At 40.0% G+C, this 20,222-nt stretch overlaps 2 protein-coding genes across 3 annotated transcripts; both read right to left on the reverse strand.

The window, feature by feature from the left end:
• Positions 1-1,842: 1,842 nt before the first annotated feature.
• On the reverse strand, positions 1,843-3,963 carry LOC306705563 (G protein-activated inward rectifier potassium channel 2-like; the record flags this gene model as incomplete). The annotated part of the gene is made up of 2 exons (XM_079172344.1): positions 3,051-3,963; positions 1,843-2,195 (listed from the first exon to the last, which is right to left on the reverse strand). The coding sequence occupies exons 1-2, from the start codon at positions 3,946-3,948 to the stop codon at positions 1,843-1,845; spliced, it is 1,251 nt and encodes a 416-aa protein (XP_079028470.1). The 5' UTR covers positions 3,949-3,963.
• Positions 3,964-10,000: 6,037 nt separating this feature from the next.
• On the reverse strand, positions 10,001-19,028 carry kctd7 (potassium channel tetramerization domain containing 7). Of its 2 annotated transcripts, none has more exons than XM_079172035.1 (4): positions 18,460-19,028; positions 16,899-17,068; positions 13,812-13,990; positions 10,001-12,324 (listed from the first exon to the last, which is right to left on the reverse strand). In XM_079172035.1, the coding sequence occupies exons 1-4, from the start codon at positions 18,781-18,783 to the stop codon at positions 11,948-11,950; spliced, it is 1,050 nt and encodes a 349-aa protein (XP_079028161.1). In that variant the 5' UTR covers positions 18,784-19,028; the 3' UTR covers positions 10,001-11,947. The 2 variants fall into 2 exon arrangements, with proteins under 2 accessions (XP_079028161.1, XP_079028160.1); XM_079172034.1 differs by having other exon boundaries at positions 18,424-19,028.
• Between the last annotated feature and the right edge of the window lie 1,194 nt (positions 19,029-20,222).

The following is a 20,222-nucleotide window of genomic DNA, read 5'->3' on the forward strand; positions in this document are numbered from 1 at the left end:
TTCCTCTGAGGTAGAAGTATAAAAGAAGTACTTCCACTCTGTAACTAAGTACAGTACATGAGTCACTGTACTTGGATAGATTCCAGCACTGGTTACCGCTGGTGAATACAGGCAACAACAGCTCAAATATGGAAAAATACACACCAGGTAAGCAGCTAAGGAAATAACTCAGCAACAGGTAAACAAAGCCAGGAGGCCAACGACAGGTGAGCCGATGAGCAACAAGTAACTTCAAAAAACAACAATCCAGGAGCAGGCTAGGCTGGTTTAAAAACTGTGAAGGGTAATTGAGTAATATTTACTGTAGTACTGTACTTAAGTACAGTTTGATACTTTGTATTTTCTACTCCAATATATTTCAGACAGCAATAGTTATTTTTCAGATAAAGATTTTCTATTATAAAATGTATGATATCTTTAAAAATATACAACACATTGTTAAAGATTAAACCAGTGGTTCTCAGCCTTTTTGATTTATAACAACAGAACAATGTGTAGTTTGGGCTCCTTGTCATGTTTCAGATTAAGTAACATTTCTCCTTCAAACGTCTCAGTTTCATTTAGATTACTGTTTGAGGTAAAATGATCCAACACGTCACAAAACAAAACAAAAAAATCAAAGATTGGAGAGAAGTCCAGACACTGAGAACAGATTTGTGTGTCAGTTTTTTCTTCTTTCCTCTCCCATTAATCATTTTACGACCCCTCAGATTTTTATGGAGACCCTTTGGAGGGGCCCGACCCCTACGTTGGGAACCACTGGAGTTAACTTTAAAACTAGCTCCACCTCGAGCGTCTACAGTAATATTGATGCTTCAGTCGTAGGACACGTTTTTACTGCAGAATGAGAACTTTAGGTACATTTAGCTGAAAATACTTTTTTTTATCTAAGCAGGATTTTGTTGTAAGAATTTATAAAGGATCTCAGTACTTTCTTCCACCACTGAAAAAACACTTTAAGATGCAATAATCACATAAAACAGGTCTCATTAAGTGCATAATATGCAATTTATTATTTATTTTTATACTGTTAGGTGACACGTGAGGGATGTCTGGAGACTGAAACAGCGACTAAATTTCTCCATCGGAGGCCTCTAATGTGCAAAAGTGACGAAATGCAGTTTTTAAAGGGTCATTGTCTGAAGTCACCCAGCTGCAAACAGCAAGTCATGGCTTCTAAAGGAAATATAATAGTAACTACCTTAAACAAACATTTATCATGTGAAGTATTTGTCATTGTCATTGTCAGTGTTTGCATCCATTGAGACGTAAGTGTTCCTTGTAACATTACAGTATATACACAATATAAGATAAATTAGATCATGTTTATACATGCTGATATATTTCTGAGAAACCAAATAATGAAAGCTTTACACATACAGTAAGGCAGAGAAAATACAGAACTAACCTAAAAGAATTAGTATCAAACATCTGTCAAATATTCACACTGAAACAAAACAAAGAATTCCAAACATTTTATAGTATATACAAAAATACTTATGCAAATGCCCCTAGGAATATCTTATTAGAAAAAAATAATAGGAATCTCATCAGGAGGACATCACGTTATATTTGAAACATGCACTTCCCGCAGAGGGTTTTCAGTTCAGCGGTGGGCCACATGTCTGGATGTTTTGTTTATTTTTGGGGGATAACTGTGAGATCACTGAGAAAAAGCGGTTCTTGGTGCAGATATTTGGTCCACTGTGCTCATTGGTCCTCGTTTTTGTACGTCAAACTCTCGCTTGTGCCCCATTACCTCGTGTGGTCATCCCAAACTGGAGATGTACAGCACACAATAATCTCATATGGACCTCAAACTTGCCGTCTTTCTTTAAACTATCACACTTTGGACTCGCTCTCTGTGTTGGCAACGTCCCCGTTCTTCTCGGTCTGCTGGCTCTTCCCCTGGTTGTCCAGGCTGGTCTTGGTCTCCTGGCCCTCCCGCTCGGACTCTGGCAGCCCCTGCTGGCTCAGCCTACTGGCCAGTGACCAGGTGAGGGGCAGGCGGGTGCGGTTGGTCATATCAGCAAGCTCTTTGGCACTGCAGGCGGGCGTGTTGGTTTCGTATATATCGTGGAAGCTGTTGTAGTCCACCTCGTAGAAACCGTCCTCCAGCGTCAGGACCGGTGTGAAGCGGTGGCCCCACTTGATCTCACTGCTGACGTATGAACTCCTCGCCTGGCACGTCATGCCTGGAGACACAACATTAGGCGTTGACAGTTGTAGTATAAAGATGTATTGAAAGAGATTGAGCCACATTAGAGGGTCGATTAATACAAATGTACCCATGCATGTGCAGACAACATTTGAGCTGCAGGATATTGTTATGAACCAAACCCCTGGTAATTTGTTCTCTTTTCTTTTTTTGCTTCTTGTGTGTGTTAATCGGAGGGGATGGCACCTGGTCATGAACAGGCTTTCAGGATCTGAGAGGATTACCAAACATGAAAGCAGCAAGACAACAATAAAATTGGGTTTGCTCGAGGAACGATTACAGCAAGCAAACACGTTTCAATGAATAAATGGGCCCGTAACTATTGTTTTAAGAAAGAACAGGAAAAGTCAGGAGATTACCAAAGTAAGTAGGATTCAGTCTGGAGACAATATGTGTCTGTCTTAAAGGAAGAGTTTGAATATTTCGGTCAGGACCAAAGTGGTGGATCAACTGACAGATATATATTACCATTCCTCCAGCCTTAGCGTAAATTAGAAAGAAATGATCAGGGTTGTGTATACGGGTTCATGTGGGATGAAAGGTACTGTGCAACACTGTTAAAGGTACTCTTTGTGACATTAAAAAAGCAGCAAACAACTGTTTTCTACGTGGAGATACAGTGGAGTAATGTCTACACAAGCAGCGAATGAAGTCACTCTCCCTCTGTGTGTGTGTGTGTGTGTGTGTGTGATCATCCGAGCTCAAGGCCGCCGCCGCTCCGCACTGCGCTTATATGGTGGTTTAGCATCGTTTAAATCCACTGAACACATTATTGTAACATATGCATAATAACATCACAAATACAACGTCTGAAACATTTGATGACACTCACCTGTGGCCTCCACCATCCCCTCTAGAATCACAACAATCTCCAGATCGTCCCTGGTCAGGTGGGCTTGCGAGATGTCCCAGAAGGGGCTGTTCTGGTTTATCTCATGGCAGATGATGAGCGGCGACACCAGGAAGAGCCTGTCATCTCCCGTGTTGTAACCCACATTTATGTCCGTCTGGTTCAAAGGGATGAACTCTCCTTCCTTGGTCTGCTTGGACTTTATAAGCTTGGCTCTGATCGAAGCCTCCACGATGTGCGAGTTCCGGAGGTCTCCGACTCTGAACATCAGGCACAGCCGTCCATCTCGCATTGAGATGACCGCTTTGGTGGAAAACACTAGTGTCTCAGCCCGCTTCTTGGGCTGCGAAATCTTAACAAACATGCAACCCACCATGAAGGCGTTCACGATAGATCCCAGCACTGACTGAATCAAAAGCAGAAGGATCCCCTCGGGGCATTTGTCCGTGATGACTCTGTACCCATAACCGATGGTGGTCTCTGTCTCAATGGAGAACAGAAAAGCTGATACAAACGAATTAAGGTTATTGACACATGGAGTCCACTGGTTGTCTGATAAGTGCTCCAGGTCGCCCCGAAGGTACGCAATAAGCCACCACATGAAGCCGAAGAAGAGCCACGTCACGGTGTACACCAGGACAAAAATGAACAGGTTCAACCCCCATTTGAGATCTACCAGCGTGGTGAAAATGTCCGTCAGATAGCGGTACGTCTCTCGAACATTACCGTGACGGACGTTGCACTTCCCGTCTTTCCGGACGTACCGCTGGATCCTCTTTGCCCGTTCCTTCTCGGACAGCTGTTTAGGCAGGTCCTCGCGGGCCTGCTTTGGCAACTTAGGCTTTTTGATGATGGCCGGGCTCTCCACATCCTGCTCCATGTGCTTTCTAGGTGGATTCAAGCCTTTTCAGAGAAGAAACATGGTGGTAATTAGTAGTGACAGTTAGAAAAGTGCAAGAGCAAGAGAGTATATGTATACAAGCACATATGTACTTCAGAACAATTTGGAGTATTTCCATTTTAAGCTACTTTACACTTCTACTTCACTACGCTTTGGAGAACAATATTGTACTTTTTACTCCCTTTTCCATTATGAACACTTTTGGTACTTTAAGTATGTTTTGATTCTGATACTTTTGTACTTTTAGTAAGATTTTGAATGCAGAACTTTTACTCGTAACAGAGTAATATTACACCGTGGTATTGGTAGTTTTACTCAAGTAAAAGATGTGAGTACCACTGATGTCAGTACATGTTCCAGTGGGAAAATAAACAATGAAATAATAAAATGAACCTAAAGCCTATTAAATACCGCAGAAGAGTCATTTGACACCTCTGATGTCTTTACTGTGCACATTGTTGTTACCACTGGAACACACGGCTGTGTTGAAGCTGTTCTGCTCTCCATTCACCGGAGAGTATTAGGAGCTTGAGCAGGGCCGGTTTCCATGGCAACAGTCTACCGAAGTACTCACGATACAGCAGGAATGTACCGGATGAGGCTGCGCACCAGCGTTGGATAACATTAGTCTTTCATGCTGTTTCAGAGGGCCGGAGGAGGAACAATGTGCTGGTGTATCTGCTTTGTGCATGAAAGCTGCTATTTGTGAAACGATCTGGTTGTTATTTTTGAATAGTTAAGAGATAAATGAGCACCTGTGAATGGAAACATAAGTATACAGACGTATAGAGCATGTTTGTTATGATTATTATGGCGGGGACTGTAAAGAAAGTATAAAAGCCAATATAATCAGCAGTACTGATGTTGTAGTCGACTCTCACAAGATGTAGCGAAGAAATGAATTAAAGCTAGTTGATATATTTATATTAAAGTTACTAAAAGAGTTTTAAGTGGTTGTGAAACTGTTTAAATGTAACACTGGTGCCTCTACTATATGGCCTATAAGCAAACAAGACCATCAGTGAGAAGACTTCTCTACAGTAATCACAAATGTGTTGTTTTTCTTTTTCTTTCGGAAGGCATGACCCGCCCCACGCTACCTGGCTAGCCCTCATTGCCTTCGTTGGTTGGATTGTTTAGGTTTAGACACGTGGAGTGAGATTGGTAACAACATCACCGTAAGCCAATGCCTTCGCCAAAACCCAGGAAAAACAAATGTGCCCCTGGGGCAGATTCCCCGCAAAATCAGACGAAACGACTTATGGCACAAAGACCAGAAGAGCATACGTTTGAACTATGTTAGCCAGTGTAAAGGAAGCAGGAGGAGATTTTTCCCTTTGAAGTTATATGTTGTGGTTATGGCTGATACTGTGGCAGGATCGGCAAAGAGAAAAAAGAAAAGAATTGAAGAAAGAAAGAATAAAGAATAGATCTTTCACAAGGTCGTGGTGCTTTTGCCCACAGCGGCCTCCAAAATCAACACAAAATGAAAGTTCCTTGTTGCTTTAACAATGGATTAAAGAACTATGTGCATGTGAAACACGTTATCATCACCTGACTCTGCATTTCCCCTCGGCCGAACAATACATTTTTAGCGTGTTTCATTTTATTGTTTTGGTTTTATGGCCTGTCTCACAGCTCCCAGAGTGCCTTTTTTCGACCGCAGCAGAAGCTTTCCAGCGGAAAAGCTCGAAAGAAAAAAAAAACCCCACTACCTGCACAGACTAGATAAAAGATTAGCAGGTGAACACAATGGAGCATTTAGCAGCTAAAGAGCCAGACATTTCCCTGAGGAGAAGGTGGAGACCAAAAACAGAGCGACAAGAGGACTTCAATTTGATGGGTGGTAAGAAGCACGACTCAAAATTAACGCCAACATGGCTCCATATCTGCAACATGTGTAAATGTGTGCTTGCTAACATGTTAGCCTTCAGAACTTCATAAGATTATACTATCTCATGTTAAATGTACAAAACGTATCCTTTATCCTTTTTTTTTATTCATAAGTAAATACAAAGGGGCCCAATCAGAATGTTTATGTTGTAAAATTTGAAAAAGGCCTGTTTCACCAAGGTGCATCTATGCTGAACAATGTACTTGGCCTGCAGCCAGATGTGGTGCACACAGTCATCGTGTTGGATGAACTCTAGAGAAAGTCTATCGATCATCATTGATTCTGATTCATCTCTGCTGTGTAGAGGAGGCCGTTAACCAGGTAGCTATATCCGGATGTGGATCCAAAATCCAGCCACAGGGGGACACATGCTATTTTTAGGCACACGCCAACAGCTGAGCACAGGCAGCATGGACGTCTCAAAGAAATGGTGTTGAAATCTTACCATCTTATCTTAGATCTCAGGGGAGAATGGTCGTCAGATGGATCAAAACCAACCGCATTTAACAACTGATTATAAAAAAAGACATCATAATTAGCCACTGTTGTTGTTATAAAACAATGTAGTGCTGTTCTTCATTATGGTATTGAGCCAAATTATCCAAAATCATGCAAGCTGTATGACCATCCACTTTGTTTAAAGGATCACTTCCCCCACAATACATGTATACGTAAAATAAATGGGAAACTAAAACAGACTAGGGGTAAGTGAGAACATATATTTTTGTGATCTGTGTGGATCTGACCCTTTAACAGGAAATGTGTGGGTTTGTTTCACATTAAAAGTCTATCAGGGAAGGAAAGGATCCCTGTGGCATTCAACCCTGGAGGCGTTTAATGTGAAACATCTGTTGAGGAAGTGCAAATTACAAGAGCTGATCAGAAAAAAAGGTAGGCGTATTATTAAAACGTGATTACATATATGCATAACTGTATATATTGTTTCATTTTATTTCATTGCATTTTAATTATTTGCATTTATATTCTATGTGTGTGTAGCATGAAGGAGCTACAACTTACATTTCAATGTGCAACCCTGTGTTGTAAAATGAAAAATAAATAAACCTAAAGTATTATACGTAGAACACTACAGTAATACTTCAATGACTGTCAAGAACTACTATGTGCTAACAGACTTAGGTGATATACAGAGGTGGGAAAAGTACTCACAATACACAGAACAGAACAGAGGTGGAAAAAGAGAAAAAACCCCAGAGTAAAATTACTCCACTGCAAGTAAAGGTCCTGCGTACAAAGCCTTACAAGTAGAAGTAGAGCTGTATTATGTAATTTAAATATCAAAGTAAAAGCAGGCAGCAGAATTATTGGATTGTGTACTGTGTGAGTGGCATTTCATGTTGTAGCATGTCAAAATGTAGCTAATTTTAACTGTGTTATACTGTTGAGCAATCTTACAATTAATCTATAATCAATCCATAATGCATCATATTTACTAAAATATTTGCCTCTAAGATGTAGTGAAGTGAAGCATGAAGTTGCATAAAATGTAACTACTTAAATACAATACAGGTACCTTAAAATTATACTTAAGTATAACTGCATTTATTAAAAGACATTAGCAAAATTGTAGAATAATTGGGTTTTAAAATTATAATAATGTTTAAGATTACTGATTTTATTAGAGATTATTTACTTAAGATTGCAGCCTACATATTAGGTTATTATTATAGTCCTTCTGTAAACATTGGTGTAAAATAAGTTTATAACTGACTAATTAGATAACTACTTATGTATTTATTTATTTATTTATGCAAAAATGCAAAATATTTCCTTCATTTAGCTTCTAAAAATGTGACGATTTCCTGTAATTATTCTTAATCATTTCAATTTATTTTTTAATCCATTTAAAAAAAAAACTTTTACTAGCCTACCAAGTATATTTTCCTGACGATACTTACATTTGATACATCATAGGCTTTTTTTTTTTTTTAGATAACTGTCCTGATTTCGCTGGTTAGAGGATAGCAAAGCTAACAAAGTGGCCCACCTCGCCAGCCTGTTAACGGAGACCACCTGTGTTTTGGGGGATTTACCTGCACATACAATGAGCATAAAAGCAGCGTTTTGTTACAGCGCAGGGCTAGGCTAAATGATGGGGGATGCTGCGATTAGGTGCAAGGAAGCGGAGAGCAAACTAACAGGCTGGAGTTGAACTAATCTAATAACAATCTTCATTTTACGTTTTGTTTTTCTACTTTCTTTTCTTTTAACGCGCCAGTAAGGCTGGTTTCTGCTGTTCTCCCGTGGTGCTGTGAGGGCCGACGGGGCCTGCAGGCTCTTACAGCCCGGAACATTTTTTGTTCTTCTCTCTCTCTCTCTCTCTCTTCAACACCTTCCTCCAGTCTCCTTACTCAATCTATAACCGGCTGCTTATTTCCCCTCCATCATGTCAACAGGAAGAAGGGGGAAAGAAACAGCCTGCTATAGCCTACAATTAATATTTCATGCGTGTAATCGTTCTTAATTAATTTCTGATTCGCCTCGCACTGTTATGTAACTATCCCCCCCCCCCCCCCCCCCCCCCCACCGTGTAACAGATAACAGATGATTTCATTACAAGCTATCATCAGAATCGCTACGAGGAAAAGGAAGGAAAGGTGCATTAATACCTTGCGCAGCAGATTCACTCCCCGAGTCATTTTTAAAGCCGGTTTGATCCCATGAAGAAAATGTCCCAGCTCGGGTTTATAGGATGTGATTATCAAGTCGCTCTCCACGAAAACCGACTGAAGAATAGCCACTAATTCCCTCTTTCCTCCATCCTCAACACAGGAAAAGGCATCGAGCACTCAGCCTCCACCCCTCAGATGGGAGAGAGACAAAGGAGAACACGGAGAGAGAGAGAAAAAGAGGGAGAGAGAGAGGGAGGGAGATAGAGGGGGAGGCGGAGACATGTGTGGTGGCAAGACAGAATACAGTGTATACTTATACTGCATGTTTAAGATCATGTAGTACTAGCAGGCAGTGCTGGAAAGTAACTAAGTACTTTTACTCAAGTGCAATTTTGCGGTACTTTAAGTTAAAGGCAGGGTTGGTAATCTTCTTCAAAAACATTTTTTTTTATATCTCAATATATTCTGACAACACTCAATAAATGAAATGCTCCAAAAGATAAAAATAAAAAATCCAGTATTCGTGGAAGGACTGTAATTAGTTTATTTGGCCCGAATTCAATGGTTGGACAACCTGTCAGTGTGTATTCTTATCGCTTAACAGCTGTGAATGTTTACAATAGCCATGTTCTTTGTTCACATTCATAATATGTTTACGTTCATTATGATAATTGTGTGGGCGTGGCTTTGGGAGAAGGCCTTAACGGACATAACCCTGCCTTTAAGGGTTCAGACTGTGCTGGAGCTCTCCATGGTGCTGATCTCCAGTTCACACCAGTGGGAACCTCCAGCCATTAACTTAACATGTCTAACCATTGACTTCCCCTGTTAGTTAGTACGTTTTATTAAGCTTTATTAGTTTAAGAAGTCTCATTGAGATCAAGACTTTTGGTAAAAGAACAGTTAGTAGTCGTTACCACATGTGTACTTACACAAGTTTGTGGCGATTCGTTCAGTAGTTTTTAGTTGTTGCCATCCTGAGACGTGTAAAAATATCAGTAAGTGGAACTAGCATGGTCTTTTAGATGAAAACTATTTACATTTTTTGTTTTTTAGCACAATTTTCAATGTTAGTTTTGTAGGAAAATCTGCTTTCTGATCAAATAAAATGCTTCGTAAAGATAGACAGTATCAATTAGATTTCCATTGAGAGCGTGGATCAGAGTAGGAACGCCAAACTTTTAAAGTTTGATGCTAATATTTTTTTGCTTTTTTCAAGTAAGATTTTGAAAGCAGAACTTTTACTTGTATCAGAGTATTTCTACACGGTGGTGTTACTGCTTTCACTGAAGTAAAAGATTGTACTTCGATCAAACGTCCGGTCTTTAGTGCCGACCGACGTTTTAAGGCAATTTCATCGATTGATTTTCAGCTCCCTCTGGTTATTTCACAGTAAAAAGAGTTCCAGATGCTTTTATAAATAAAAGGACACATTGTAAAAGCATTTAACAGTTATTTTTTACTTTTACCATAAATAATAAAAATGACATTTCTTTTTCACTGCAAACAAACTAAACCCAAATAATACAGTGGAACGATAGCTTCCTAGAAGCTAACAGAAACAGATAAATAACAATATAAAAAGATTGCAAACATAACAGTGCAAACAATGATTAGCTGTGTTGCATCTCTCCTGCATGTATCTGTTAGAAGTACAACTAAATAAGCATGTTATAAATGTACTTGTTGCTTTCTATCGTTGTTTATCAGATACTTTCACTTGAGGTAAAATAAAATCATATATCGGTTACAATCACAAAGTGCTCGACTTCATTATCAAGTACAGTAGGAAATAACATTTAACTTAAAGGTGGAATGAAGCTGACAATAAAGAATAATAACTATTCATTCTCTCTGTGACAGTGACTATAATAAATATTATACAGAAACAACAAACTAATGTGTAAATAGCTGTATTTTACATTAGTGTGCAAAAACGTCAGCTACCTTCAATCTCCGGCAACTTTGAGCAAAACGAGTAAAGTGTGAAGACCGACAAAATGGATACCACCTGAACATTTCTCACATCTTTAAAAACAAGCTCCTCAGGAGGTTGCATAATTAAAATATACTCTGTTTATCCAAAAGGGAACAGGTTAAACAGTTAATCTGCATCCTGAAACAAAACTTATTCCTAAAAAATACAGATTTGACTTCAGACTTTCCTTACTTACAATGTTCAATATTTACTACAAGGTCATTTCTTTGCTCTGGAAATGTGGTGAGACCAATCACGTACACATCCAGGTTAGGGCAAAGCTGGGTGAAAAGTTAAGGTATTAAATAAAAAAATAATAATGAAGTTAGGACAATGAGCAGCATTGACTTTTAAATTAGATTAACGGTCATGGGACCCACTTCTGATCACCCAAAAGCAGCCTGAAGTGCATATAGCAATCACCTCCCTGGATCTCATTGGTCCAAGAAACAGTTTATTATGAATGGCATCAAGGAGCGCCCGAAAAAAATGAAAGCATATCAGTGCAAACAGACTTTGACAGAATCTGTCCAAAAGACAGCAAAAAAAGGCCAGTAATCGTCCCGTGCAGCATTACCGAGGAGGATAATCTAAAAAATGCTTTGTTTAGAAACATCATAGCAAAAATAGTTTTGTTTGGATTTCCGTGAGCCCACGAATGGATACAAGACTTTGATTACGCTGCACAGGAAGTTTCTGAAAGTAACCTTTTTTTGTGACGTCTGTCGTTCTGTAGGTGATAAGCCTCCATCGTTCCTAAATGTTATTCGATGGAAAATGTATTTCTGGGAAAATAGAGAGCCGAAGGAAGGTGACGAGTACTATAATGTATGTTGTTTTGGTTGAACAATTACTTTAAGGATAGAAATAGGATAGGATTTACATTTTTACACCTGTTTCACGTCTTTCTCCTAATTATTGGGTGTGATCAGAAGTGATGTCACAAGGTCCTGGAGTACACCTTTACATCACTGCATCAAGGGGAGAAGTTAAGCCAAAGGAGGTCAGTAAAAACAGGACTTTTAAGTTGTGTTATGTTACTCTGTAAGGTAGTAGTATTGCTTTGGTATTTACACTCAGTAACCAGCTAATTAGACCGATTTAAATCAAATGAATGAAGTCTAAAACAACAGTCCTGCAGTAAATCCTCCTTCATTAAGTTTTAGTTGAAGCGGTTTTAAATTAAAGATGTAACACAGGACTGTTGTATTAGACTGCATTATAGGTGCCCTTAATAAACTAGCAACTGAGTTTAATTTGTGTTATTCATTTTGAAAATAAAATAAAAATATGTTGGGGGAACAGAATACTTATATGTCGAAGCATGATTTAAAGGGTCACATTTTAAAGACATCAGCACAAAATATTGGCAACTTCAATACAAAAACCAATATCGGTCGAGTTGTAGTAAAAAGGGGAACATCCATCCTTTCGCGTTTTGGTCCCATCGGCCCCGACCGCCTCCCTCCAGCTTCACCACCACGTGATCTTGAACTCGTAGATAGGCCTCTTGCAGTAGTAATGGTTGATAAGGTGCTTGTCACAGACGCCGATGCACTGCTGCTCGGCGGTGATGCCGCGCTCGTCCAGGTCACTGACGATGCAGTGCAGCAGGTCGTAAACGTCCGCCACCGCCTCCCAGGGTCCGAAGGAAACGTCCACCTCGCAGTGGTGCTCGAAGAGCTTGGCCTCGCTGTCCGAGCGCTCGAAGCGCAGAGAGTTAAAAAGAGGACGCTCGTACGGCGTGATGGGCATCTCCTCCTTGTAGACGCAGATCTTCAGCTTGGCAAAGCGCGCCTTCTTCTGCATGGCCCTCAGTTTGGCAATTTCCACAATACGCTCCAGATTGTCTGGAATGAAAACAGTTAAATAAATGACATATTATAAAGACTCATTTGTTTGCACATAAATCAAACCTCGTCTTAATCACAACATATCTATAAAGAATTTAAAACCTTATCTAGTTGTAATTTTCCTGACTTGCATAAAATTGTACAATTATGTAAAACAGGTGTAAACAGAGCAAAGTCTGTTTATTATGTATTATAGCTGTGAGCCACCCACCTCCAAACCAAATCTGTGTTTGCATAATCAGTGTGGAGCTCTCTCTTGTATTTAATTTTGAATGAATGAATGAATTTATATGAATTATGCATCATTATCATTCCCCTAATACTCTATGTGGACTACTCTCTTGAGACCACTTACCATCAGTTTGTTGTCATGGTATTTTGCATGTTGGTTCTCTCTACATCATCGTCTCTTCATTAAGAACTCAATTGAATCTTTTGAGTTTGAGCTATTTTTTTTTACGTTTGGCTACAAATGCTGAAAGCCGATTCAGATTTGACAGTTTTTGGTGGAGTCACCACTCTTTGTTCATTTATTTAAATAATCACTAGGAATTCTGAATTTATGTTCCCCACATGTGTATATGTAGACTTTAATTGAACTGTATTAGGCCTATGAGACCATAGGAGCAGACACGCAGACATAACATGTGTGACTTACATCTTACGGGGATATCATTATCTCCGACATCCATCCCGAGTGAACATCGCTGTAAAAGACGCTCCTCATAACTGCAGAACTTGCTTGAGAATCATCGTGTTTTTAAGTTTTATTCAGTATCAAAGTCATTAGAGACGCAACGATCGGTTATCAGCTGATATCAGTCTCATATATATATGTATTAATATATATATTTAAAAACATGTTAATGTAGTTTCACGTCACACGCACAGTGGCACAGACAGTAACGACACACACACACACACACACACACACACACACACACACACACACACACACACACACACACACACACACACACACACACACACACACACACACACACACACACACACACACACACACACACACACACACACACCATGTCGTCGGTGTGGAAGTTATTCAGCGTAACGTAAAGGTTTTTAACAACTGCAGGAGCAAAATAAGCCGTGGTCCTGTGAGAGGGTCCTGAAACTTTATCTAAGTTATCAATGTTTTGTTATGAACATACAATTGAATTCAGTTTTCCATGAAAATGTTTGTGTATGCTGTCAGGGCAGACTTTAAAATATCGGTATCGGCCAAGAAAATTGCAATCGGTGAATCTCAAAAAGAAGTCCTGTGATAGTTAGTCTGCAGACAGAAATGGCAAACAGCTAATTCTCCAAACTTTTAAATGGTGTCAAATTTGCCAAAATGTAAACAAAAGAAATGGGGCTTAAGCTAACTCCACTATCCCAGACCTTTAAATAATTATCCTCAGCCTTTAACATTAACACCCATGCTCATCCTTCATCCTGTGAGGGAGACAGACTCCAGGTACCTCGGTAGTAGGGCATCAGGTCGAGGAAAGCCTGCCGAACTTTCTCCCCGGTGAGCGGCTGCGTGTCCTCCAGGCTGTCCAGCAGCGGGCCGAGGGCGTAGTACTGAGCCTCTCTGTGCACCGCTCGCACCCGGTCCCTGTGAGGAAGCTCGCCTTCTCGCAAGAAGTTCAGGATGTCCCTTTAAATGGAAACAAATCCCGTTCAGACTATGTTCCTACCCGATGAATCTGACTCTGCTCTGATGTAAGAGGGCTGTTTATACCAAAACACTACTGTTGAACGGTTGTAATCTCCTGCCACAAAAGCTTGATTGGGTCCAGACAGATGTCTGAGAGGACTACTTTATATTTATGAATAAACTTTCATGCTTTTAGGTTGTCGAAAGTCCTCTTTACAACAGATCGCGGTACAACGGTTCAACCAGAGACGAATGCTTAATTTCCACTGCATGGTTCGGTTCAACTCGGCTCTCTTTTGGCATCAGGGGTTTTCCTGTGTTTCCTTTTTCATGGATCGCTGTTAGTGCCGGGAATCGGAAACTTAGCATCAAAATGTGTGCTGATATGTACAGAACAGGTTCCTGTTTCAGGCTCAAGTGCACAATAATGCAGCCGGTAACATGCTGGAATTAACAGGCAAAGTGTCGCTTTAGCAAAACTCGTCTTTAAACTTATAAAACACAATAAAAGTTGGTTAGTTCAGGGTTAGCACGACTGGAAGATCAGATGACCATACTGACAATTTTTGTATCTCTGTTAATGCAGCAACATACTCGGCCAATGAAGTAGATGTTCTGCTTCATTGCAGCAGAATCTGGAGGGCTTGTAAACATTGAGGATAAAATAAATGCAGAAAAACAGAGAACTCCTGGAGGAAAAAAAAAAAAAAGCTGCTGCAGTGTTTAACAAAACAGCAACTTGGAAGATTTATTTTCTAGCAGACAATAGCCACAAAAACACAAGGTTGGCTTTAAACACCGGTGTTTATGTCCCACATGAAAAGGCTCCTTCTGAGTGTCTGGGTTTTAGTACTTTATATCACTACATACCTCCCCTGTCTCATTCTGCTAGCTCCTTGTGTATAAATCTTTCATACAAACCCCCCTCGCTCAGACACATTCATACAGAACTGACCTCACCTCAACCTCCTGCTTACATAAGTCATACGCCTTGACTTCTTATCACATTCATATTTAAAGCGATTTGCTTTTGCCTTTCAGCAACACTAGCGGCCCATTTTAGTCCAGACTTAAATATCTTATAAAACGTTGCACAGACGATGGCGCCTACTGACCGTGGTGATCCTCGGACTTTTCCTCTAGCGCCACCACGAGCTTGACGTGTGATGGTTTTGAGTGAAATGTCTCGACAACTATTGGATGGATTGCCATGAAACTTGCTCCAGACGTTCATGTTCCCTCAGGATGAATTGTAATCTCTTTGGACATCTTTTAAAGCTAGGGTGGGCAGTGTTTTTAAAAAAAGAAAATGTGTTATAAATGAAATGCTCTGACAAAAGACATCCTGTATCTCCGCAGCCATTACACCCAGAAAAAAAGCTTGTGAACGCTTGCACACCACGAAGTTGTCACCCTCCCTTTTAAATGTGATTCCATGCGTCTATATTGACAACAATAAACTCGAGGGCGCAAAAAACAACAATAATGCTGACTCTTAATTTGTCTGTTTGGTATGTAATTCATGTTAATTGTTCTGTGTTGCAGGCTTTATGTCTAAGATGAGATAAGAGAGACTTGAGTGTCATCCATCTGTATTCAGTAGAGTACACAGAGGAACCAAATAGTGGTTCTCCTGGTCTACAAAAACAAGGAATGATGCCACATTCAAACTACACAACAGATGCAAAGTACAAAAACAGGACGCAAACATGCAGTGCAATAGGCAAAATAGAAAAGTATAAATACAAATGAGAGATAAAGAAAAGTATAAATGTAAATGAGAGTATGCAAATGTGTGTAAATAGTACAGTAGCAGTTTGTGGGCTGAGGAAATCTACTGTTATTAAAAAGAAGCTTTCCTCTCAGTTAAATAGGATTTGTTTAGGCTGGAGTCTCAGTGGTAAACAAAAGTTTAGTACAAAAAGTTTAGTACAAACCTCAGTGAAGATTGATATCAGTAGCTGAGGCAGACAATGCACACAGCTCAATTTGATTAATTAGCTGCACCTTTTTTTTTCGTTTGCCAGTTTCCGCTGGCTATCCAACCCCCTATCAATGCAGAATAACACCACATTTTGAAACTATCCGGTGCAGGCATATGTATCAGCAAACAAGCACAGAAATAGATATGTAAATCAGTTTACAGCACCAACAGAAGCCAGAGAGGCTCATGGATACCTGTCAGAAAATAATGAGCTGCCATCTGCGGCTTTAAGAAACCCTTTCAGATTGAGAGTGAGCTTTTATTATGCTCAGCTTTCTCTCGGTTGCCATTTACAGACCTCACAATCTCCAAAGTTTGTCTGACACACTCATAAGAAAATATTATGAACAGGTAAATAAATGTGTACACTGCCGTTGAAAAAGTTTGGAATCAGCTATTATATTCAGCTTTTTCTCCTTTCCTTCAATAATGTCTATTTTACTAGAGATAAAAACAGTATAATTCAGACAACAAATGTATTATTTGGAATAGTTTTGGCCCGAAAAGAAGAATAATTAAATGTCTCAAACATTGGGTTTTGAATGTGTTTTCCTGTCCAGAAATATTGAGTCCATCTGCTTTTCTTTGGGCCACCTGCAGTCTGCTTAGTGGTGAGATTGAAGAGGGTTAAACTGGGATTTGTCAGTATGGTCAGCTGATATTCCAGCAGTGCTAACCCTGGACTGACCTACTTTTATTGTGAAGTTGTAAGAGTTTTGCTAAAGCAACACGTTGCCTGTAAATATTCCAGCTTCTACTTTTAAAGAGGGCCTCCTACAACTCAACAGCATGAAAGACCTTTCGAACATATAGAGAAGTCCTCTCATCCATCTGACTGAACAGTAATGTCGATTGAATCAATAGCATGATCCACTGTTCATATTTCAGCTTGTTGGTACAAACATCTCACACAGTGCAACTCACGCAAAATATGTTCCGTCCCGGTCGATGAAGTAGCGTCCATCGGCATCACGTGGGATGTAGTGACGCCCGCTGAACATGGCGGCCAACATGGTGTCCTCGTATCGCCGCAGCGTGGACAGGCGGGTGGTGAAGTACGTGCCCCCAACGTTCAGAGAGATGACCTCTGGAAACTAGAGAAAATATGGAAATAAAAGTGAGACTGTAATGTTTGTTACACACCATAAAAAAACAAACCAAGAAGACATAAAAGCGTTATTCACGTAGAGAAGTTATGGGAAGAATACGCCTATTTTACAAGAAAGAAATGTGCACAGATGTATTTAATAAAGTATTCTTTTATTAAATGGTTAACGAGGTAAATGTGACAATTAATCGTGTCTGTTATACAACCACACCACACATATTTAAACAGTTTAAAAGGTGTGTGTTCCGAGGACAGTTTTGTGTTTTTAATTATATGTTTTTTAATTAGTTTTGTTTTAGGATATGAAGACTTTAATGTTGCCTATAAAGTAGACTGGTGTATGTTTAGTGGACGTTAAAGACTTGAGGCTTTTAAAACATGCAGAACTGTGGTGGTTACATTTATTAATTCTTAGTCTGTATTACATCCATAAAAGCAACTCAAAGATAAAATGTACAAACATGAAAATAAATTATTTGCTTCATTTTTCTTAGTATTTTTTAGGTAAGATCTGTCTATTTTACAATATTTAACCTATACAAGTAAGTAAAAGGTGTACTTTTAAAACATGTCCTTGAAATATTTGTTGTATATTTGGTTCCTCCTAGTATACTGACTGGTACTGCATTACATAATAGGAGTTAATTGATGCCTAATAGGACTTACACTAGGTTTAAAGTAGTATCCAGTAGATCATCAGACCAAACTTAATTAAAAAAGAGATTCTAATTTAACTTAATTATACAAAGATCTGTGATTACCCTCTCTTTGGCTTTACTGTCAGACCACAGAAGTAAGAGGATTATTCTGCTGCATCACGTGGTGGCTCGTTACCTCGAGTCATGTGACACACCTGACAGCCAATCACGACAGAGCCCAGCCGGCTCAACCGACCTCTGACCCCTGGGTAAATAGCCATATGACAGTAAATACCTGGCAGCGAAATTATGTTTTGTGCATAATTAAAACAGTCAAATGGAGATTTAAATAGAGTGTATTTGTATATAATATTTCTCTTTCTGTAATACTTGTGTGATGTTATTTATTGACGAAATAAAAGTATAATTTTGAGGTACTTTGAGTATTTTCATTTACTGCTACATTATACTGTTACTTCTACTGCACATCTCAGATACGTCACACTCTACTACACTTATTACAGGTTTTAGATTATTGATAGCAAAATATATAAATAAATGGTGTATTATTATGGATTAAGATTGATTGTTTTCCTTGCTACGAGCTAGTATATATATTTGTATCTGAGTATTTCTACTTCTTCCACCACTGGTGATAAAGTAGGCTACCGTGTTTGTGTGCCCGGTTGAACGTGATTTTTACCCCGGTATAACAGTCCGGTAAAGCGGCCTGTCCTACCTCCTGCTCCGGCGTGTTGAGCGAGGAGCGGAGCGGCTTCTTGCTGAGGGCGAAGCTCGGCGCTGGGGAGGCCGGCTTTCGAAAGTCCTCCTCCGCAGCGGAGTCCGAGCTTGACATGGCAGCATCGCCCGGTTTCTCGGTGTCCCCCGCGGCCGAGAACACCACCATCACTCTGGGTAGAGGCAGCGTCCGTCTCTCCTGAATGAACCGCCTCACCCGCGTAGTAGTGGCTGCAGGCAGCGGGCTGAAGGACAGAGCCTGGCGGCCGTTGGAACCGTTGGAACCATTGGAAGCGTTGGAAGCGCTCGAGCCATTCTGCTGCATGCGCGCGTTCGAGCCAACTGTCGGGCGGCGGCACCGAAAAAATCAGGGCAGGGATGACAGCAGGACGAGCCACAGCGCTGCGACTCTTTAATAATGATAATAATAAAAACAACAACAACTCCAGAGGGTGGAGCGCGAGCAGCTGCAGGAACCAAACACCCCCGCCTTCACAGCGGACATTCCGCTTTCAGTAATTGAAAATTAAAGAACTACAAGGTCCATCGTGTTTTTGGGTTCGCAGTGTAAACTGGACTCTTCTGGGCCTATCCGTGCTGTGGGCGTGCTACGTGCCCGTGCTGTCAGCTGTCATCGCTCATACGTGCTGTGACGTTCCGGGACGTCATTACGTCAGAGTGCTCTTGGCCCGCGTGGGATTAAGATCTACTACGATATGAAAAAAGAAAGAAAATAAAACCTTAAAGTATTTATACATTTTCAAAGAAATTAAAAAATGTCTTCATATCCTGCTGCCACTGCTGACTTTTATTCATGTAAAATGACTGTACAGTTTTGAGGTAAGCTACTATACTTTTCATTTTCTGCTACTTTATATTGTACTTTTTACTTCAGCACATTCATTTTTAAGGTTTAGTCACTTTGCATATTTTGATTATAAATATATGATGATGTGTTAGTATAGATTAAACCAGCAGTATAGTTGAAATTAGCTCCAACTTTAACAGCTTCAACATTAAATTGATGAACATATGAATGAATCAATATTTATAATCAAGCAATTTAATGTAAATTATTCTGATATGGGCCATTCTGCGTAATGAAGACTATTAATTTTAGTACTTTAAGTATATTTTGATCATAATAGTTCTGCAATGTAACTTTTCTGAATACTTCTTTCACGTGAAAGTTACTTTATGGCAGGCATGTCCAAAGTCCGGCCCGCGGGCCAATCACGGCCCGAGGTCAGATTTTATACGGCCCGCGCCTTCTGTCTTAAAATGCATTATTTATGGCCCGCCAGCACAGTCAAAACGGAATGAATAAATCATACAAATTCAACATGCAATTCCTCTTTTCACCTCATGGTGGCAGCACCACTCTGTAACTGTCTGGCTTTTTTTAATTGTCTCTGACCCTTCAACTGTCATGGCTACGGCAAGTAAAATAAGGAAAGTCGAGACCGAGGGCCGCCGCTTTCATATTCTTTCACCGATAACCGAAACAACTGTGTCTGCCTAGTTTGTCATGAGACTGTTGCCTTGTTTAAGTGATATAATGTAAAGAGACACTACGAGAAAAAACATGCTAATACTTCAACAAGCTATCAGAGAGCGACTGTGCTAGAAAAGCGAAGCAAATCCAAGATAACTTGGCCACACAGCAGCGGTCTTTTTCGCGGGCCCACGAGTCAAATGCATACCTGCAAACTTGTTGCTTTTCAGCGAAATTAGCCGTTTTGAATGAAAATATATCATCCACGT

The sequence above is a fragment of the Pholis gunnellus genome (assembly GCF_910591455.1).
Source record: "Pholis gunnellus genome assembly, chromosome: 13".
NCBI classification, from domain to species: domain Eukaryota; kingdom Metazoa; phylum Chordata; class Actinopteri; order Perciformes; family Pholidae; genus Pholis; species Pholis gunnellus.

Bases quoted from the DNA above. Each gene is read 5' to 3' on its own strand.
- kctd7 (XM_079172034.1), bottom strand. From the start codon at position 18,783: ATGCAGCAGAATGGCTCGAGCGCTTCCAACGCTTCCAATGGTTCCAAC. The intron at 17,069-18,423 runs GTAAAAATCACG...TATTTTCTCTAG, and splicing joins TACCGGACTGTTATACCGGG to TTTCCAGAGGTCATCTCTCT. The intron at 13,991-16,898 runs GTGAGTTGCACT...TTCCATTTAAAG, and splicing joins CGGGACGGAACATATTTTGC to GGACATCCTGAACTTCTTGC.